General features: G+C 52.9%; 1 protein-coding gene across 2 annotated transcripts in view; it reads right to left on the bottom strand.

Annotated features, from left to right (window-relative positions):
* The window catches only part of BCDIN3D (BCDIN3 domain containing RNA methyltransferase), a 29,729-nt gene that overhangs the window by 7,132 nt on the left and 480 nt on the right, over positions 1 to 22,117 (bottom strand). Inside the window, exons 2-5 of one of the 2 annotated variants that reach the window (XR_008447401.1) lie at positions 17,089 to 18,103; positions 15,926 to 16,026; positions 15,282 to 15,425; positions 882 to 965 (exon numbers count right to left, since the gene is read on the bottom strand). Coding sequence is in view for 1 of the 2 variants with exons in the window: in XM_054051413.1 (XP_053907388.1) it covers positions 17,489 to 18,103 (615 nt within the window). In the remaining variant the exon portion in view is untranslated. Of the gene's footprint in view, positions 1 to 881; positions 966 to 15,281; positions 15,426 to 15,925; positions 16,027 to 16,091; positions 18,104 to 22,117 lie in introns of those variants that run through there. The other variant, XM_054051413.1, reaches the window with a different exon arrangement.

Here is a 22,117-nt window from a genome sequence, read left to right as displayed (position 1 = left end):
CACCAGGTAGCTTCCAAACCTGATGGAGTTGACATCCACCAGAGGGGCTGAGGCCGTGCCCAACATGTAGAGAAGGGCACAGATACACCAGGTAGCTTCCAAACCTGATGGAGTTGAGATCCACAAGAGGGGTTGGGTGGGCTGAAGGAGCACCCAACATGTAGAGAAGGGCACAAATACACCACATAGCTTCCAAACCTGATGGAGCTGAGATCCACAAGAGGGGTTGGGTGGGCTGAGGCAGTGCCCAACATGTAGAGAAGGGCACAGATACACCAGGTAGCTTCCAAACCTGATGGAGCTGAGATCCACAAGAAGGGTTGGGTGGGCTGGGGCAGTGCCCAACATGTAGAGAAGGGCACAAATACACCAGGTAGCTTCCAAACCTGATGGAGTTGAGATCCACAAGAGGGGTTTGGGTGGGCTGAGGCAGTGCCCAACATGTAGGGAAGGGCACAGATACACCAGGTAGCTTCCAAACCTGATGGAGTTGAGATCCACAAGAGGGGTTTGGGTGGGCTGAGGCTGTGCCCAATATGTAGGGAAGGGCAAGAGGAAATATCTGAGATGGTAGACTGGACGGAATGAGTCACAGGCGAGGATGGGCAGTCCAGCCGCCAGATCTACCAGCTCAACTCTCCACCCCTGCACGGTACCCTGGGAAGCTGCTCACCGTGGGAACCGGGATATCGCAGCAGGCCAAGCGAGTACAAAAACATGGCTGTTGCCGAGAGGAGATTAAAACTGTCCATCTTCGCAAAGCAATGACTTAGCGAGAAGAGCAAAACCCCAGAGCTCAGCAGGTCTGGGTGCTCGAGATTGGCTCAGCATCCCCGCGGCAATCGGCCAGGTATTCATAACACAATGGGAACTGGGCTCACCTGTTCCTGCCGAGGCCTGTGTGTGTTTGCGAGATTTCAGAGGCACACCCTTCGATTCAAGGGGTTGGAAAAAAAGCTCAGCACCTGCGGGGGGAGGGTGAGAAAGAAAAAGAGAGAAGGAACCACTTCAGAGCTGAGGAATCCCAGCTGTGACTCACGGCGGGGGCTCTGACGCAGAAAGCAAACGGGGTTGGGAACGCCAGGGAGAGGGTCAGGGCAGGCTGCGAGGGGATCCTGCAGGGCAAGGGGATCCCTCTTTCCCCCACAAGACTCCCCCAGCATCCAGCCTCCTCCAGCAAAGCAAGACTGGTGCCACCAGGGCCCAATTTCTGCTCATGGAAATGGGATTGGTGGGTTTTTAGTATTAGCAAAGGCAGCTTCCACATTTCCCGGCTTCCCAATGTTCACGTGCTCGGCTTTACCGGCCTCTATGACACTGAGATTAACGCCAAAGGTCCCAAAATCTCCTTTCTCTCCAACGTCTCCCAGGCTGGTGACGTCCCAGTGCAACACTACGATCTCCCTGGCCGACAACCCAACAAACGTTGACCCCTTTGACCTGCCTCACCAACACACACGGAGTGAAAAGATTCACACCTTAAAAAGGGAATAAAAAAACATCAGGAATTTGGTTTTCAACCCTTCCAGAGTCTCGTTGTGTAGCCAAAGCGATTTGTTGGTTCCTTCGCACAGGATACGTGTGGTAGGGCTGAAGGACACCTCTACCAACCCAAGAACGCTGACGTGGAACCTTTTGTTGAGTTTGCAGGGCTTTGAAAGACAAGACAAGGAGTGAGATAAGTGATAAGAGGAAGGGGAACAGTTTTAAACCAAAAGAGGGGAGACTTAGATGATATATTAGGAAGAAGTTGTTTACTGCGAGGGTGAGGAGGCCCTGGCACAGGTTGTCCAGAGAAGTCACGGCTGCCCCGTCCCTGGAGGTGTTCCAGGCCAGGTTGGATGGGGCTTGGAGCAACCAGATCCAGTGGGAGGTGTCCGTGCCCACGGCTGGGGGTTAGTGGGTTTTGAGGTCCTTTCCAACCTAAACCATTCCATGATTCTAGGATGGAAGAACAGTTGCTCTCCCAGTTCAAACCAAAGCTCTACCAACAACAGAAGTCAAACGTTGGGGCGCCGCAAGACTTACACACTAGACAAGAAGGAACAATTCCAAATATCTTTCTCTTAAAGCAGTGGACTACAAGGCACTAAAAATATCCTGAAGTTCATTCAGCCTTGGATTTGCCCAGGGGGAAACCTAAAACTGAGCAGCGCGCATGATGTTTACCCCTCTCAGGGGCCAAACCTGAGCAGCACCAGCCAAGCCCTTTGCTCCCACAAACAGATGGTGTTCACCCTCCCTGTCAGTGCTTTCTCCAACCTAATTTTGCGTGCATCAACGTGGGGTGGAGTCTCTGGATGAAACAGGAGGACTCCATCCATACATGGTCCATTGGCAGCTTCCCCGACAGCCAGCTCATACTCGTGGCAACAAACACCTACGGGACGTGTTCTGACCTGAGCGGTGAATTCAGCTCTCCCTGCGGGATTCGCCCACGTTCACATCTGGAGGACGCTCTGCAGATTATACAACACACATTATTTAGGGCAACGACGACAAGTGGGGCCCAGGAAAAGCCCCTGATTTCATGAGGTCCTGAGGGATTCCAGTCAGACCAAAGTGAGGATTCGGTAGTCTGCAGAACTGTTTGGATCCCAGAAGCATGAACACCCACCTTGGTAGAAGCTTCTCAGCCCTTAATGAGACCTTAAATCGAGTAAGAAGCAACCTGGGGTCACATCTTTGACTGCATAAACCAGCCCTTGGCTGAAGCAATGCACCTGCACTGCCTAAAAACCCACCTCACAGCTGGAAATCTCCCCTTGGCTGCATCTGCTCTTCGCCACTTGGCTCTGGGAAGGGTCAGCATTTCCATCTCTCCTTCCTAAAGTGAGCTGAACCCTCCCAATCCTATCCTGAGCAGGAAAGACTCCCAATACTTCACCCAAGCAAAGAAAACAACCCATAACAGCCTGGTTATGCTTTTCCATCCGGGTCCGCCACCTGCACAAGGAAGAGGCAGTGTCAGCGCAGAAAGAGTCGCGTTGCTCCTGAGCCTCTCAAACTCTGCTACCATAGAATCCTGGAATGGTTTGGGTTGGAAGGGACCTCAAAGCCCATCCAGTCCCACCCCTGCCATGGGCAGGGACACCTCCCACTCGATCAGGGGCTCCAAGCCCCATCCAACCTGGCCTTGAACCCCTCCAGGGATGGGGCAGCCCTCACTGCTCTGGGCAAACTGTTCCAGGGCCTCCCCAACAATCATAGGAAAACATTTCTTCCTAAGATCTCATCTCAATCTCCCTCTTTCAGCTTAAAACCCGTTCCTCCTCATCCTATTCCTGCACTCCCTGATCAAAAGCCCTTCCCCAGCTTTCCTGCAGCCCCCTTCAGTCCTGGGAGCTGCTCTAAGGTCCTCTCAGAGCCTTCTTTTCTCCAGGCTGAACAACCCCAACTCTCCCAGCGTGGCCTCGTGCCGTAGCTCCAACACCGAGGTCACCCTTAGGTTTGTACCTGACACCGGTACTCCACAGCACCACGAGTACCAGCTCAGAACCGCACTATGGATGCTGCTGCCCACAAGCAGCAGAGCTGACAAACGAAGATCAGCCGTTCCCAACCCCACACCATCCCCTTCCTCCAGGTTTCTGCTGCTAAAACCAAGCACTGGCATCTGGCTCTTCTCCGCCAGCTTAAACTGAAGTGGAATAGGCAAAGACTCCACCGCACGTCGCCTACAGCAGGACAGTGGGACAACGCTCCTCGTGCATTCGATAGGAGCCAGACTGGGCCGTGCCCGGAGTTACTTTTGTGCCAATTTCTCTGCGATTTACAGAGAAGCCCAATCTTTTTGCAAACTATCCCAACCACGCAAGGAATGGGGTGGGGATGTTTTGACATGGAGTCTTGGATCGCTTACAGATCCCACCCAGCTCCCTCCATGCTCACTCCTTAATGCTTTCTTGTGTGCCTTTGTCTCTCGGTAACATCAAGCAGAGAAGCAATTCAGATAACGCAGTTAAAGAGAAAACAGATTGCTGGGAGCAAACAGCGCGCAGAGGAGTGTGAACGTGCACATAACGCAGCTCAGGGAAGCTGCTACGGAAACACCGATTTCAAGGATTACAAAAATCAAACAGCCTACCAGCTGCTGGTGGGAAGGGAGGGAGGGAGGACGTAAAGCCCAAAGGGTTCTTCTTGTTTCACTTCTCGAGACTTAAATCAGTGTGAATACGGCACAATCAGTGCGTGTGAACGCAGCATCCGAGGCTACACCTGCATCCATCAGCATGTGCACAAACACAGTGGGGTGCGCAGATGTCTGGAAGCGGCTCTGAACCTGTCGGCATGGGTTGGGATGCTCAGCTTAGCTGGAAATCTGAGGGGAAACGTGGCCTGGAAATGCTCGGGGCAGGTCCTGGCTCTCGGCTGGAGATAAAAAGAATTTCCTTTAGCAGCTTCAAGTGACCTTTGCACCTCCAGCTGCTGAGCAGAAGGGGCAAAAACATTCCTCCTCACCAAAAAACAGATACGGAATTTGTGCTGCCTACCCAGATGGATTTAGCATTAGATTCCTGATTAGGTTAAGCTAATCCTGCGTACATCTCCCTAACTTTACTAACCCAGATCCTCATCTCGATGTGGCAGCTCAGCTCCGGTCCCCATTATCCCTCTTGTTGTCTTCGCTTTGCTGCAGGTGAGGTTGGAACCACGGCTGAAAACATTCCCTATTCTTCAGTTAAATCTGCCCTGTAAGACATAATTCACATTCTTCCTACGTTTTCCAAACAAACCTCTGCCTGCAAAGCAGATGTGTCTGTTCCAACACAGAGAGAGTTGGGGTTACTCAGCCTGGAGAAGAGAAGCTTCCAGGGAGACCTTAGAGCAGCTTCCAGGACTGAAAGGGGCTCCAGGAAAGCTGGGGAGGGGCTCTCCATCAGGGAGTGCAGGGAGAGGATGAGAAGGAAGGATTTTGAGCTGAAAGAGGGGAGATTGAGAGCAGATCTGAGGGAGAAATGTTTTCCTGTGAGGGCGGTAATGCCCTGGCCCAGGTTGCCCAGAGCAGTGGTGGCTGCCCCATCCCTGGAGGGGTTCCAGGCCAGGTTGGATGGGGCTTGGAGCCCCTGATCCAGCGGGAGGTGTCCCTGCCCATGGCAGGGGGTGAGACTTGATGGGCTTTGAGGTCCCTTCCAACCCAATTCCATGGTTCTATCATCCCTACGTTGCTGCCCCTGTTCTCAATGTTTATCACCTAAGAAGCTTTGCAGAATCCCATCTCTTCAGTCTGCAAAGACCCAAACCCACCTTCAGGTGTGGATCTCCATTTCACAAACGACCTCTACTCCTTTCCATCTGAATCCCAAACCTACAAAATGCGGTGGCTCTTCAGATCCAAAGCTCACCTGCGTTGACACAAACCCTGGGGAAGGTGCCTGAAGCAGCCCTATGGACCAGTGCTCCTTCCAGTTTCGACGCTGTCAGAGCTTTTCTGACCCTCCAGGACTGCATTAGAGCAACAGTGCCTGATTACACTCCATGAGGAAAAGAGCAGAGCTTTGGTACTCCTAAAACAGCAACAACGGACTTAGGAAGGTACGTTGGGACAGAAGTACCTCCCGCCACACACATTCACACTCCAGCGTCCGTGCAAACACCGCTCTGAGGTCAGGAGAGCGATGGGGGCAAGGCAGACGGCCCTTGAGTTGAGGAACCTCAAGAGATGCAGCCAGCTCATCTTTTTCCACCTCGCTGGCAAAGGAGAATTCAGCGGCCAGACCGCCCAGCCCCAGAGGGCTTTGGCAGCGTTGTTTGCAGCAGGGAACACGCTGTCAGCCTCGCCTGCCGCTTCCCTTTGTGCATTGGCTGTTCTCTGATCTCACAGCGTCCATCGCCCTTGGGAGGGAACTGCTCGCAACCAGGGCAGACGGCTCCCATCTGTTTTCGCTGCGTTTTGCACAGAAGGCAAATCTTGCAAGATTCAAAGCTTCCACATCAGCAAATTGTCTGACAAAGCATCTCCCCTGACGTCTTGTCAAATAAATGGCAACGTAAGGGAACAGGGAGAGGTTCTCTCGTACGCAGAGATGCCCAACTTCTGACAGGCTGGGAAAGTTGGGATGGTTCAGCCTGGAGAAGAGAAGGCTCCAGGGAGACCTTAGAGCAGCTTCCAGTATGGAAAGGGGCTCCAGGAAAGCTGGGGAGGGGCTCTCGATCAGAGAGTGCAGGGAGAGGACGAGGACGAACGGTTTTGAGCTGAAAGAGGGGAGATTGAGATGAGATCTTAGGAAGAAATGTTTTGCTGTGAGGGCAGTGAGGCCCTGGCCCAGGTTGCCCAGAGCAGTGGGGGCTGCCCCATCCCTGGAGGGGTTCAAGGCCAGGTTGGATGGGGCTTGGAGCCCCTGAGCCAGTGGGAGATATCCCTGCCCATGGCAGGGGAGCTGGAAATGGATGGTTTTGAAGGTCCCTTCCCACCCAAACCACTCCATATTCTGTGTTACATTCAGGAACGGCTCATCTACTGCCCTTTCCTTTCCTCCAGCCCCTCAGGGTCAGATCAAGCCACTCTTTGCCACCCCCATTGCTTCCCCGTTCTCACTTTGCCATCACGCAACCACACGCAGGTGCCTCTGCCCCACAGCAGGCGCGCATATCCAAAGCAGCTCCTGCGATGGGGGGAAAGCACTGTTCTCCCCTCCAATCACACACCCAAACCTGTATTTCTGTGACACGATACCCACAGACAAATCACAGAGAGAGAGGAACGAGGGCGAGCTACTTTCCATGACCTTCTTCTATAGGATCCATGGCCTCTTTGGGCTTCTCTACTCTTTAAGAGCCAAAGTCTTTCAGCCCACCTATAGGGGACATCGCACAGGGCCACCAACGGCTGCCCACCTGCCCTGGACCCTGCAGTCAGAGCGATGAGCTGAAAGGAACCAAGTTCTGCAGCAACCGATGACCACTGTGACCATCACCAATGTCCTTCCACAGGGAACATCAGGTCCTCTGGAAACCTCCAGGTACCTTCTCGTCTCGTCCCTCCCTCCTCCCTATCTCTGCCTCCACACCTACACGTTCACATTATCAGGTTTACTCGTGGCTTTACCAGCATTTGCACTCTCAATAAAGCATTCTTTTGCCTTGGTGTCATGCCAGCTCTTTGTAAATCCTTAATACTCTTCCTTTTGAACCTGGAAAAGAACGAGGCCACCTCCACCAACACTGTTTGCTGCAGTTTATAGCTTATAAGTCCTTACAAAGACTTTCTTCCCTCTCCCATAAACCTCTCCTCCTCTGAGTCACGCTCTGCGCGATGCCTGGAGTCAGCACTTCGCACAAACCAGATGAAGCTGGATTGGAGAAAAAAAAAATGCAGACCCATACAGGGAAGAGCAACCAGCCAGGACCTGCAGCCCTGGCAGAGAGGAGAGCCAACGTGCTGGTGACAACACCAGCCAGAAACGCAGATCAAGAGAAAACAGGGAGAAGCAGAGCAGCTCATCGCCCCCCTCGCCTCCCCCAAAGGCAAAAATCAGTGTTTGGGACAGTAACCAGTCACCTCGGAAACGCACTGAGAGAGAGAAAGGCCCAGCATTGGCCTGGATTTCCCTTTGCGTTACTCTTCTTCAGCCTGCAGCCCAGGCAAAGGCATCCCTTGGCCTTGGGAATCCCCACGGGCAGTTTTGCACTGAGGTTATTCAATGCCAGATGAGATTCATAGAATCATAGAATGGGTTGAGTTGGAAGGGACCTCAAAGCCCATCCAGATCCACCCTCTGCCATGCGGAGGGACACCTCCCACTGGATCAGGGGCTCCAAAGCCCCATCCAACCTGGCCTCGAACCCCTCCAGGGATGGGGATTCAGCAGAACTCCTGCCATCGCATCACTTGGCTTCATGGGTTAAGGGGTTATTCCTGGACTGGGTTGGGTCGGAAAGAACCTCAAAGCCCATCCAGTCCCACCCTCTGCCATGGGCAGGGACACCTCCCACTGGATCAGGGGCTCCAATCCCATCCAACCTGGCCTGGAACCCCTCCAGTGATGGGGCAGCCACAACTTCTTGGGGCAAGCTGGGCCAGGACCTCCCCATCATCACAGAAAACCACTTCTTCCTAAGATCTCATTTCAATCTCCCCTCTTTCATCTCAAAATCGTTCCCCTTCATTCTACCCCTGCACTTCCTTGGTTTGCTCTGGATCATTTCTGAACCCACTGCAGATCAGCTCTGTGGACAGTCTCGTCTTTGGATCAGGGCAGCGCCGGTGGCTGTGAAAGCCCCTCTTCCACCTCTGTCGGGGCTTTCCAAACAGTGTGGCTTCTTCCCTGACATCTCTCCGAGGGTTCAGGGCAAACAGTGCCTTTATGGAAAAGCCGTAAGAGAGCAGAGATGTTGAGCTCAACAGCGTGGGAATGTGAGCTGAGGTATTCAGCCTGGAGTGAAAAAGGTATTGTCTGTAAGGGAGCAGAGACCTCACGGGAGTGGTGAGCCTTCAGCTGCTTTGAAAAGGACGAAGAAGAAAAGGAGAGTAAAGGTGGCTTGGGACTTAAATTAGATATTCCCACGGTACCTCCTGGCTTTCCAACCCAAATCATTCCATGATTCTATGAAAAGCAGTTCAGGTATTTCTCCTGAGTAACAACTGTGGGTATTTTGAGGAAAAGACTAAACAACATCTCTTTAAGTAATAGTTCAGATGTGGAGTTAAACCTCAGCCTGAGTCAGGATGGAATGCGCTGCAGGGCCCGCTCCAGGGGCTGGAGGACAACAAACACTTTAGCATCTGCCCTATTTCACCACTTTGGACAACAGGAGTCAGCGCTGGGAATGTCCCCATGCAGAATGCAGTGCTTACTCCGGCAAAGCAGTCCCAGGAGATCGCACAGTCCTGGATAACAGCCACCACTCACATTCCTGAGAAGCCCTCACAGCTTCCAGCTCCTGCTCTGCTCACTCACTCGCCTCCACGCACCGGCAGTGAGGTTTAATCCCTGACATAAAGCAAGAGTGGCCCTGCAGAGGAGCCCTCCTGCCCTGGGACCACCAGGAACTGCCGCTGCAGAAGGGGATTGAGCTTCTTTAGGCAGAGAGGGACACCAGAGCCGCTCAGGCAGCTCCTCTGCACCCTTTTACGCTCATGCTCTGACGTGTCTTTACGTGTCACCTGCTCTGACGGGACGCGAAGACGCTGGCTGCGTCTAAAGGGTCTGTTGAAACCTTTGCTCTCCTGTGTGCTTTCTTCACAAAGGGTGAAGGAGTTCCTCCCCGACACGCAGCCAACGATCTCTCTGCTGACAGCAGCCACTTTGCAGCTGATCTTTTCTCACCGCCATCTCACGCTTGAAACAGCGATCGTTTAGGAGGTAACTGAGATTAAAGGGACACAGGGAAAGAGATGAGCAGACTCATGAGCTGGTTGGGAGAGGAGCCACCCTTTGCTTATGCCCTTTGATCTCCGCAGGAAACACCAGAGCTGCCTTTCTCTTTTGATGTGTCACCCCACAGGTCCTGCATTTCTGCTGCTGAGGGAACAAAGCTGCATCTCAGCAGCTTCTACGTGTTTCCCGGACTCAAGAGTCTCTAGGTTGACCCAGGGAAGGCCAAGGAGGGACATCACCCTCAGTCACAGCCCTAAGTAAATCCCTGTCACTCGCAGTGGAAGGCACATAGATTGTTGGTGCAATGAATCATTATGGAATCACGAAGCACTTCACACCAGGAAACAGCAGATCTGCAGCGCTGCGCCCAATCTTTGCCCCACCGTATAAGAAGGGGGATTGAATCAATCACAAAAGCACTTCTCCAACGTGCTTTCTGCTATGGAAACATGAGTAAGATCCCTTCTCACCTTCTCTCCTTCATCGCAAGGTCCCCACACTGCAGTGAAAGAGTTTCAAAAGCTCTACTGCTCTGAAAACATCATCGCTCAAAGCCTTCTGCTCAGAGTCAAGCTGCGCCACGAAGGATCTAAGGATGGAGTGGCTTTGTTGCAATTAAGGATAAAAATCCAGGCAGCTGATAATAAGCATTGTATAAGCCTAATCTACAGCTGACTGAATCATAGAATCCTGGAGTGGTTCAGGCTGGAAGGGACCTCGAAGCCCATCCAGTTCCACCCCTGCCATGGGCAGAGACACCTCCCGCTGGATCAGGGGCTCCAAGCTCCATCCAACCTGGCCTTGAACCCCTCCAGGGATGGGGCACCACCACTTCTTGGGGCAACTTGGGCCGCCCCACCCTCACAGGAAAACATTTCTCCCTGAGATCTCATCTCAATCTCCCCTCTTTCAACTTAAAACTGTTCCACCTCGCCCTATCTCTGCACTCCCCAAGAAAGCGCTGCTCCTCAGCTTTCCCGTAGCCCATTTCTGTACCAGAAGGCATCTCGAAGGTCTCCCTTTTACTGAACTCTGATTGTCTGGGCATAATAGACCAGGACCACACAACGTCTTCTATTCACTCAAGAGCTCACGACACCCGATGTTGGGTTACACTTCCCAGCAAAACAAAAAGCTCAAGGTTACAGATCCAAGGAAGGAAGCAGGATCCAAGGAAGGAACCTCACCCAGGTTCTGGTGACAAGCCTAAGGGAGGAATTAAGAATTCTCAACTCAAAAACAAAAGTCTTGTAGACTTCAGTTCTTGTCTGAGAGAATTATAAGCATATCCCGGCCCCAGAGCATAACCCCAAGCTTTCTTCTCCAGACTCAAGACCCCTTTGGAGTCCAAACCTCACGAGCGACCCAGCCCTAATGTGACAAGGACTCTCCCACATAATTAAATCCAAGAAATTCAAGCTTGAGCTGGTGGGAGAACTGGTGGCAAAGCTTCTGCCGATGTTGCTGCAAGGGATTTGCGGGCAAAGGCCTGTGGGAAACCAAACCTCCCGCCCCTATGAATTTGCTGGGAAAACCGAGGTGCCTGCAAGGAAACCTTGAAGCCTAAAGGAGCCCAACGTTGGGACAGGCTTCCCACACAGCACTTATCTATCAACTTCTCCACTAGGTCCTCAGAGGCTGCATCTAAGCCTTGGAGACTGGTAGAGACCATTCTCACCTCGTCGCCACACTGAAGTGTCCGTGGCAATGCCGCAGACATTTCCATAACCCACAGGGCACACGGAATTAAACAGCTGATCTTTGTGACGCCCCCTGACCTCGCCAGCGCCTCTCATTTGCAACAAGGCCAAAGAGGACCAGCCTCCAGCATGTCCAGAGTAAACCTTGGACTCACCCCTTGGATTTATGGGTGTCTTTCCCACCGAGCTCCCCCAGCTCTGGCCAAAAGGGCTCTGTGTCCTCACCCCACCAAGCTACGCAAGAAAACTGGTAGAAAAAAAGACACCGTGTTTGGTTTGTGGCTGTTCTTTTCTCTGGTTTCCACGCTGCCACAAACAGATCCATGAGTTGACACCTCTGCTTTAAGGCAGCGAAGCATCAGGGAGGACAGGAACGAACTTGCCCTCCGCTGAGCAAAGGAAATCCGAAAATCCACAGCTTCTGCTGCACGAGCTTGTGCAGACAAGTTGCGGGGCTTCCAGCTCGAGGAAGCTGCTTACGCAGCAGGAGTCTTGCTCTCAGCTCTCCGCTCCTAAACTCGATGCCTCCCGTCTTGGGCTGGTCATACATCCCGAGGAAAGTTGAATGAAACCATTTTAAACCCATAGCACCAGTTAGAAACGGTAATAAGCAGCGCCTGTAAGGCTGTCAGCGCACAGACGGGTAAGAAGGGAAGCAGGCGGCGGGGAGCGGGGTGCTCACAGCAGTCATTCGCTCTGGCAGCCGTCAGCACTAAACTGATAAAATTGCTGCTGTCACATCGTATTTACACACTAAACCTTTCCCCGACGAGTGCATCCCTTGCGCTTATCCAGTACAAGAATCTAGGAAACAGCGAACTGTCTTAGTATAAACATGAGTTAAAGTGAAGAAAAACCAAAAAGCAATAAAAGAGGACCTCTCCCTGACTCCATCTCAACCCCACTGCCCACCAAGGCTGGGAGTGACTGAAAAAGCATCCAGAAGCTGAAACCTCTGAGTTCTCAGCCCCAACTCCAACGCCAGCTTACGCACAACTAGATGCTTCCCCTCTTCTGCCGCGATTTTTCCATCCAAGGAAGAGGGATAATTAGCTATGACTTGCTACGCAGCAGTAGTGTGAGACTTAATTAGTCAGAACCCTTTGAAGGTACGGTACCTAATTAATATCTGCAGCGATTACTGGGAAGGATGGCGTAGCTCGCAGCTGACGATACAGCTCAGCTCATGGGTATTTTTCACTCTCAGAAGCGCTGCATGGACATACGGCCAATATTCCACATCAGGAATCTCCACGATGGTGGGTGGTTACCAAGCTCGTTTCACGGACGGAAAAGCTGTGGCAAAGCCTGATGGAGCCCAGCAACAAACACAGAGCATGGGAACTCCTGGCAGGATGGGACAGGGCAGCAATCCACTGGTCCCATCACAGCACCCGATAGTATTTTGGGTCTGTTTGGAAACGCTCAGCTCTCCCTTGTTGGGCAGATGTGGAATTTCGCTGCCTCCTGTAAGCAACCACAGGGTTGGAGGGTAGGAAAGAGCAAGCAGCGTCGCTCACCCGGCCCTCTAACGAGCACCCACAAATAATGTGGTGTATGATTAGGGAGCCAGGACAGCTACAGGACCTACACAGCAGCACGGCTTCATGCCAGAAGCTCCCAGATGAGTCGGAGGAGCACAGCCTGTCCGCACACACACAGGGAAGCTGCGTCTCCTTTGTTTTAGCAGCAGGAATCACCACCAAGGTTGGTTCAGCCTTGGTTGCGGAGATGAGCAAGCAGTGCTTTCAGTGTTAAGGCCACCGCGCTTTCCCTTAACGCAGCACCCTGAGCTCTACAAGGTCCACTCCAGGGCCGACAAAATTCCTAACTCGCTCTGCAAAGAGCTCTCAGCGACGTGAACAGCAATGTAGGGTTTAACTCTCATCTTTACTGTCCTTCTGTCCTGTCCTTGAAGCCCTGAGAACACATTTCAGCCACACGGCGAAATGCAGAGTATAAAAAGGAAATTCTCCAGAGCCTCACGTAAGCACCGTATCCATAGGCGGTGAGCACCGTACCCCCGTCACCGTGCCACGGAGCTGCGCTTCCACAATTTCATTTCCCAACAGCTTCCAGGAGACTGAAAGCAAAAGAAGACTTTTTTCCCCCCCCCGATTCCGTTTTGAGCTCCTTGGCCTCTCCGGAACCACAGAGAGATTTGCATTCCCATTATTTTGAGCTGCGTTTGCGGATGAGAAACAAAACGCCCCGCTGTGCCCAAGCCAAACGGAGCCAATCGCGTGGCACAGCCGTTTCTGAGACAGTGGGACATGTCAATATTAGCAATTTAATCGTACAGACTTGAGAGACAGACAAGAATTCACAGTTACGCACGCACTGGGCCGGTGAGCAGTTCCGTACAGTGCCAGCACGGCAAGGCTGGAAAAAAGAAGGAATAACTGTTGGAACAGGTCTAGAGGAGGCCACAAAGATTATCCAAGGCCCAGAGCAAGTCTGCTACAAGGACAGGCTGAGAGTGTTGGGGTTGTTCATCCTGGAGAAGAGAAGGCTCTGTGGACACCTCCCATCTCAGTACCTGAAAGGAGCCTACGAGAAAGCTGGGGAAGGACTTTTTAGAAGGGCATGGAGTGATAGGAGAAGGGAGAAGGGTTTCCAACCAAAAAAGTGGAGACTGAGATGAGATCTTAAGGAGAAATGTTTTCCTAGGAGGGTTGGGAGGCCCTGGAACAGGTTGTCCAGAAAGCAGTGGCTGCTCCATCCCTGGAGGGGTTCCAGGCCAGGTTGGATGAGGCTTGGAGCCCCTGATCCAGCGGGAGGTGTCCCTGCCCATGGCAGAGGGTTAAAACCAGATGGGTTTTGAGGTCCCTTCCGAGACAAACTACTCTATGATTCTAAATACAAATCTTTCAGGCAGAGACTGATCCATCACTCGGTGCACAAGGAACACAAACAAGGGCTCTTTGAAGGGAAGGTCACTCCAGACGGGGCAGGGGATGGCTCCAGTGTGTCCTGCCAGGTTCTCTACCTTCCTAGCAACTCCTCATAAATTTTTTCACAGGCAACTGAGTAAATCCCTGGGGGGAAATAAACAGCAAAAAAAAAACCCCAGTCACCCCTTTAAATTCGAGGGCTGAACAGATAAGCCCACGTCTGTTTTATGACTATTTCAGAGTTCAAAGAAAACAGTAACTAATAGTGACACAAGGCAAGAGAACCATGCCAAGGTTGTGGGGTGCACGATGCTCCAGTGCCACCAGCCGCACAGCCTGCGGAAGAGCAGCTCGGCAGAACGGAAAGGGAGGTTGGGCTGCCAACACCCCTCCAGTCAGCAGAGCGTACTCCACGTCAGACGAGGAGTTTAATTAGCAAAGTGATAAATGTTTTATAGAAATAAGCTGCAACAGAGATCAGGCACTTGGGTGAACCCTCAAGAAAACACAGGAGAAATCGGTTCTCCCTTCACTCCCACAGGGAAAGTAAAATCAGCACAGGGTTAAAAGTCTCCTTTAAGAACATTAGCAACCACCACCACGAGGGAAGGGACGTTTGTCGGCAGCTGAGAGGGCAGGGACGCCTGGTGGGAGTCCTAAATATTTTCAGTGGAGCAGAACGCTTTGAAAATTGCATTTATGTGAAAAGCCTCAAAGCCTTCCTGCGACCTTACTCAGTCCTTTTAAACACATGGACACATAGACGCTTTTTTTTTCATAGAATCCTGGAATGGTTGGCTTGGAAGAGACCTCAAAGCTCATCCAGTTCCAAGCAGGGACGCCTCCCACTAGATCAGGGCCTCCAAGTCCTATCCAACCTGATCTTGAAGACCTCCAGGGATGGGGCAACCACCACTTCTCAGGGCAACCTGTTCCAGGGCCTCCCCACCCTCACAGGAAAACATTTCTCTCTCAGATCTCCTCTCAATCTCTCTTATTTCAGCTCAAAACCATTCCCTCTTGTCCTCTTCCTGCCCTCCCTGATCAAGAGTCCCTCCCCAGCTCTCCTGGTGCCCCTTTCAGTCCTGGAAGCTGCTCTAAGATCTCCACAGAGCCTTTTCTTCTTCAGGCTGAACAACCCCAACCGGACCTTTTCCACAACCCACGGATCCCAGCAGCTTTTCAGGCAGAACTCTGTGATCGGTCAGCAAGAACACTCACACGCTTCACTCTTCCATCTGAACTCACTGCAGAGGACATCAAAGCATTCTTTTTCGTTCCCTTCTTTACTACTGAATGAGTAAAGAACAAGGAAGACCTGGCATGAGGGAAAAGACAGTTTTTGTCTGCCCTGCACACAGGCTCACCTGGGACCCAGAACTGCTTGACACGAGCACCTCCTGGAGGCGACATCCTCTCCCCTCCTTCTCTGGCTCTGAGCTCTCAGGAAACGATGTTCAGGGCACATTCCTGCGCTTTCCGCTCACTTCACAGTATGGATGCAGTGGAACCTAGAAATTCGTAAATGGGTTATGAGTACAGGGATAGGACGAAGGGAAAGGGGTTTCAGCTGAAAGAGGGGAGGTTGAGAGGAGATCTTAAGAAGAAATGTTTTCTTGCGAGGGCGGAGAGGCCCTGGCCCAGGTTGCCCAGAGAAGCAGTGGCTGCTCCATCCCTGGAGGGGTTCAAGGCCAGGTTGGATGGGGCTTGGAGCCCCTGATCCAGTGGGAGATGTCCATACTCATGGCAGGAGATGGAACCGGATGGGCTTTGAGGTCCCTTCCAACCCAAACCATTCCAGGATTCTACGATTTATCTATTTCTGAGGGTTTCAATCTTTTCAGACAACACCGTCGAGGCGTGACTCCCAGTTACCCTCCCAGCTAACAGAACCACTACGTATAAACCCCGTCTGGAAGGGAAATGAAAACAAGAAAAATGAAATTAAAATAAGACATTTTGTGTAAGTTTTCTTTCTTCCATGATTTTACTGAAACAAAAAAAGACCAACCCAGTGAAAGCTGTAACACTTTATCCTCAGCCAAACACAGCTTCAAGCTCATCAAATCTCTCTTGAGCCCGTAAATACGACGAAATGATGAACTCCATTCCCTGGGAACACCGAGGTGTTGAAAACACAAAAAGAAAGATTAAAAACTCCACATGATATTTACAATAAAGTTAATTTTATTGCAAGGATAACATTACAAAAAGCCCTCACGCTGTCCCAGACTGAACGGAGTACCTGTCCTACCACCGCAATCCCTCGCTTTACAGAACCATCACCCCACCACCAGCCTCCACAGCACAACCTTGACCAGATCCACCGGCAAAGGGGTACGGATTACAGTCTGACTAACACCAAGGAATCACGGAATGGTTTGGGTTGGAAAGGATTGTTAAAGCCCATCCAGCCCAACCCTCTGCCACGGGCACGGACAGCTTCAACTTGATTAGGAGTGTTGGTCGACAGCGGCTGACCACGAGCCAGCAGCGGCGCAGGACGCCAACAGCATCCTGGCTTGGGTTGGCCACCACGAGCAGGGAAGGGATTGTCCCCCTGCAGTCGGCACTGGTGAGGCTGCACCTCAAATCCTGCGCTCAGGTTTGGGCCTCTCACTCCAAGAAAGACCTCGAGGGGCTGAAGGTTATCTGGAGAAGTTAACAGAGCTGGAGCCCAGCTGAGAACAACCGAGGAACATCGGCTGTTTGGTCCGGAGGAGGCTGAAAGGAGACCTCATCATTCTCCGAAGCTTCCAGAAAGGAGCCTGGAGTGAAGTGGGTGACGGTCTCACCTCCTATAGGTGACAAATGACAGAACCTGCCCTCAGGCTGTGCAAGGAGAGGGTTAGATTAGATAATGGGAAAAATTCCTTTACTGACGGAGAAGGGAAGCCCTGGCAGAGGCTGCCCAGGGCAGTGGTGGAGTCCCCATCCCTGGAGAGGTTCAAAAAAACGTGTGGCCATTTTGGGACAGGGTTTAGTCACCACGGTGGGGTTGGGCTGAGGGTTGGAGTTAATCTTAGAGGTCTCTTCCCACCTTGATCCTATGACCCCTCTCCAGGCAGAATGTTTCCAAGGATGGGAATCACCACCTATTTGGGCATCCTGTTAACCAGACGCCCTCTGCCACAATCCAACTCATTTGTTCATTGCCGATAAACCAGGTTTTACCTTTTCCAAGAGCATTTCATACAGCAAACACGACAAGAAGAAGAAGAACAAACAGTGCACCGCACAGGTCAACAGAAATGTCCCCTTTGACACATTCCAGGGACAAAAAGGGCACGTTCTCTCTTCCGCCACGGCATATTCCTGGTACACGTAGAAAGCACATATGTAGTAACTTCGATGTCAGGAACAGCAATCTCGGGACTCCTACGGCTCATTAAAACTGCCACTTGATTTACAGGTGCAAAGAAAAACAACTTCACACAGACATTACTGACCTCAAGCTCCCCACGGAGGTCAAGCTCTGGTCCCATCGGGGATTTAGGAATTCCTAGATCTGCCTCTGTAAACAGCGAGCACCTCCTTGCCTATAAATCCACGACCATAAGAGGGCATTTGTCAGTCACTGTTCCTCTTCCGAAGGTTCCCTGCCCTCGGGATTTGAGCCGTTTGATTTAAAAAGCAGGAGACTTCTGTCCCAGCTGGTGCTCCCGAAGCAACACACCAGCTCCATGGCGCAGTCATTCGTTAAGATTTGGGTTATCTTTTCCGCCATGTCTCCCCTGATAGCAAGGGATCGGAAGTGATCAAAGTCGTTCCTGCCCAGCTTCCGCAGGCGGCGCGCGGCTGCCCGGTAGCACTTCCACGGTTGCGGTTCGATCAGCAGATACTCACACAGAGAGGACAGGAAGGACAGGAACTCCCTCAGGCCTCTATCGCCGTGATTCAGGTGGATCCACATGGTTACAGACATGCAAAAACAGATGTCAAAAGTGGAGCGGCCAAAACGGCCCAGGTAGGAGCTGAGGAATGGCTCTCTGGCACTGGAATCCATGATGTCCAAGTTGGCAAAAGAGATGGAGGCAGGGAAGGGGCTGTGCTGCTGAGCCCTCTCAATCAACACCGGATCAATGTCACAGCACAGAAGGTTCAGATCCGTCCCAGCTGCGGACTGCTCCACGCTGCCCTCGCTCTCCCGAAGGCCAAGGAGATGCCTGTACAGAGCCACACTTAGCTCCTGCGGAGAGGAAAACAACAGGGGTTCACAGGGCCCGCTCTCCATGGAGTTCGGAACTATAAGCCCACCAACAATCCTCCCTTCTGAGGTATCCCAGTAGCCCTGACTACCAGCAAGCCAAGCAGAGATTGGAACCTGCATCGCCCCACAGTTGGGGTTCTGCTACAAAAACAATGAGAAAGACGAGTTTTATAACAGGAATCTTGCTGGAGATCTCCATCCAGCGTGGCGGTCAAGGCTTCCTGGTTTCCCTACGAGAGCCTTTGAGTGCCCTAGTGACGCTCAGAGCTGTTTCCAATGATGATAACAAGACGATCCAAGAGCTGAAGCACCTCCCGTACGAGGACAGGCTGAGAGAATTGGGGTTGTTCAGCCTTGAGAAGACTCTAAGGTCTAAGGGAGACCTTAGAGCAGTTTCCACTATGGAAAGGGGCTCCAGGAAAGATGAGGAAGAGCTCTTGATCAGGGAGCGCGGGGAGAGGATGAGAGGGAACGGTTTTGAGCCGGAAGAGGGGAGATTGAGATGAGATCTTAGGAAGAAACGCTTCCCTATGAGGGTGGAGAGGCCCTGGCCCAGGTTGCCCAGAGAAGCAGTGGCTGCTCCATCCCTGGAGGGCTTCAAGGCCAGGTTGGATGGAGCTTTGAGCAACCTGATCCAGTGGGAGATGTCCCTGCCCATGGCAGGGGGTGGGACTGGATGGGCTTTGAGGTTCCTTCCAACCCAAACCATTCCATGACTCTATAACGCCTACGTCAGAGTGACACGTTCCTGCTGCTTCTGCTCCTACGAAAGACCGTTGGACGGCAGCGTACGACCGTTAACATGAGAGCTTTCCCTCAGATTTCCTCTCACAGTGTGTATCACGAAGCCGAAAGTGTACAAATCTTCTTTAATGGAGATGGGATGAAGCGCCTGAACGGCATCAGCGACGAGCATAGAGCGGCCAGAGAGTGTCCTCTGCTGGCGAAAGGCTCTGCCTCACTAAAGAACAGGGCTGGGAACGCTTTCACTTGACCTGTTGAACAAGTTCACCTGAAATACCATCTGGAATTGTCCTTCAGGGAAGACCTTAGGTGGAATTTCAATCCTCCTGGCAAGAATTGGGGGAAGAGAAGCCATGGAAACAGCAGCGCTCTTGTCCTCAGCCAGACTGCAACTCCATTCTGAATGAATAATTATTTCTAAGTTAATGCAGCAATAGTTGCCACCTAAAAGAAACCCCTTAAATACAGTGAAATTAAACATCGCACCAAAGAAGTGCAGACTTTGAGATGTGCAGAGACAGAGAATCACAACACAGCAAAGCTGCGCACCGAGGAAACTCCATGAGAAGAAAGCAGAAGCGGGCAAAGAAAGAGAAAGAACCTTCAAAGTGGGAAATTCTGAGATTCATCAGCTGTGTCACACGATCTTCTCTCTGGTAAGAGACCAGGATTTCAGTCTCAGGTTCTGTCTCATGGATAAATGATGTGACACTACACAATACACAACAAACGATGGTGCCCAGCTCCAGGTTTGTCTGGTTTCTCCGCTCCTCGCCAAGTCCCACAGCAGTTCTCTGGTGATCGGGACGCTCAGCGTCCGGTCCCGGTGCTGAGGATTAAGAAGAACAGCTGAGGGATCTGGGGAGGCTTTGGTTTGGAGAGGAGAAGGCTGAGGGGAGACCTCATCGCTCTTTGCAGCTCCTGGAAAAGAGGTTGGAGCGAGGTGGGGGCTGGGCTCTTCTCTCAAGGAAGAACTGATGAGAGGAAACGGCCTCAAGTTGTACCAGGACAGGGTTAGGTTGGATATTGGGAAAAAATTTCTTGACGGAAAGAGCGGTGAAGCCCTGGCAGAGGCTGCCCAGGGCAGTGGTGGAGTCTCCATCCCTGGAGGGGTTCAAAAACCACGCAGATGTGACACTCGGGACCGGCTTTAGTCAGCACCGAGGGCTTGGGCTGAGCTCAAGAGTTCCTTTTCCAACCTCGACGATTCCATGTGTCTAAGAGGACACCCACAGCCACGCGGCTGCTCTCAGCAGCCCTCCCTCCGCACGACAGCCGCCCCCGCTGCGCCCCCGCCGCCCCCAGACCCACGGAGGGGGCGCCCCAAACCCCCTGACCCCCCCCCCAGTCTCCTCTTTTCCCGCTGTGCCTTCCCCACGGGCTCAACCTCATCCCAGACTGCGCCCCTCGCGCTGTTCCAGGCTCAGCCGCTCCTCCCAGCCTTCCCCAGTGCCCCCCTCAGGCCTTCCCAGTTGTGCCCCATCCCTTCCCAGTACCCCAAAGCAATTGACACCTCCCCCCCCAGGCTTCCCAGTCTGCTCTCCCACGATCCAGGAAGCCGATTGCTCAGTTACCCCCCAGTCTGCCCCAGTACCTCCTCCCAGTCACAGCCCCTTCACCCCTGCGGGCTGACCAGTGTCTCCCCAGTGTCCCCCAATACCGCTAACTGGTGCCTCTCCCCACTCTCACAGCCCTTCCAGACCAGACCAGTGCCTCCCCAGTGTCCCCAATACCACTAACTGGTGCCTCCCCCCACTCTCACAGCCCTTCCAGACCAGACCAGTGCCTCCCCAGTGTCCCCCAATACCACTAACTGGTGCCTCCCCCCATTATCACAGCCCTTCCAGACCAGACCAGTGCCTCCCCAGTGTCCCCAATACCACTAACTGGTGCCTCCCCCCACTCTCACAGCCCTTCTAGACCAAACCAGTGCCTCCCCAGTGTCTCCCAATACCACTAACTGGTGCCTCTCCCCAATCTCACAGCCCTTCCAGACCAGACCAGACCGGACCAGTGTCTCCCCAGTTTCACACAAACACCCCATTATAAACCACTGCCTTGCCAGTGCCCCCCAATATCACTAACTGGTGCTTCCCCCCATTATCACAGCCCTTCTAGACCAAACCAGTGCCTCCCCAGTTTCACAGACACACCCCTCTGAAAACCAGTGCCTCCCCAGTGTCGCCCTATACCACTAACTGGTGCTTCCCCCCACTCTCACAGCCCTTCCAGACCAGACCAGTGCCTCCCCAGTTTCACACACACACCCCATTAAAAACCAGTGCCTCCCCAGTGCCACCCAATACCACTAACTGCTGCCTCTCCCCAGTCTCACAGCCATCCCAGAACAGACCAGTGCCTCCCAGTGTTCCCAATACCACCAACTGGTGCCTCTCCCCAGTCTCACAGCCCTTCCAGACCAGACCAGTGTCTTCCCAGTTTCATACACACCCACCCCATTAAAAACCAGTGCCTCCCCAGTGCCACCCAATACCACTAACTGGTGTCTCTACTGAGTCTCACAGCCCTTCCGGAACAGGCCAGTGCCTCCCCAGTGCCCCCAATACCATTAACTGGTGCCACCACCCAATCTTACAACCTCACCAGTCTAGACCAGTACCTCCCCATTCATCTCAGTGCCCCCCAATAACATTAACTGGTGCTTCCCCAGTCTCACAGTCCCCTCAGTCCATACCAGTGCCTCCCAATTCACCCCAGTACAACTACCTGACGCCTCCCCCCAGTATCATAGCCCCCCCAGTCCAGACCAGTGCCTCTCTTAGCCCCACAGCCGCCCCAGTCCACACCAGTGCCCCCCAATACCACTAACTGGTGCCTCCCCCAGTCTCACAGCCCCTTCAGTTCAGACCAGTGCCCCCCCACTCACCCCAGTGCCTTCAGTTCTGCTAACTGGTGCCTCCCTCAGTCCACACCAGTGCCTCCAATACCACTAACTGGTGCCTCCCCCAGTCTCACAGACCCTTCAGTTCAGGCCCCCCCCAGTCCCTATCAGTGCCTCTCTTAGCCCCACAGTCCCCCCAGTCCATACCAGTGCCTCCCTTAGTCCCACAGCCTCCCCAGTCCATACCAGTGCCTCTCTTAGCCCCACAGCCCCCCCAGTCCATACCAGTGCCTCCCTTAGCCCCACAGCCTGCCCAGTCCATGCCAGTGCCTCCCTTAGCCCCACAGCCCCCCCCAGTCCATACCGGTGCCTCCCTTAGCCCCACAGCCTGCCCAGTCCATGCCAGT

Source organism: Cuculus canorus, chromosome 29 (genome assembly GCF_017976375.1).
Source record: "Cuculus canorus isolate bCucCan1 chromosome 29, bCucCan1.pri, whole genome shotgun sequence".
Lineage (NCBI taxonomy): Eukaryota > Metazoa > Chordata > Aves > Cuculiformes > Cuculidae > Cuculus > Cuculus canorus.
The sequence above is the reverse complement of the archived record's forward strand: the minus strand, read 5'-3'. Positions and strand labels throughout refer to the sequence as shown.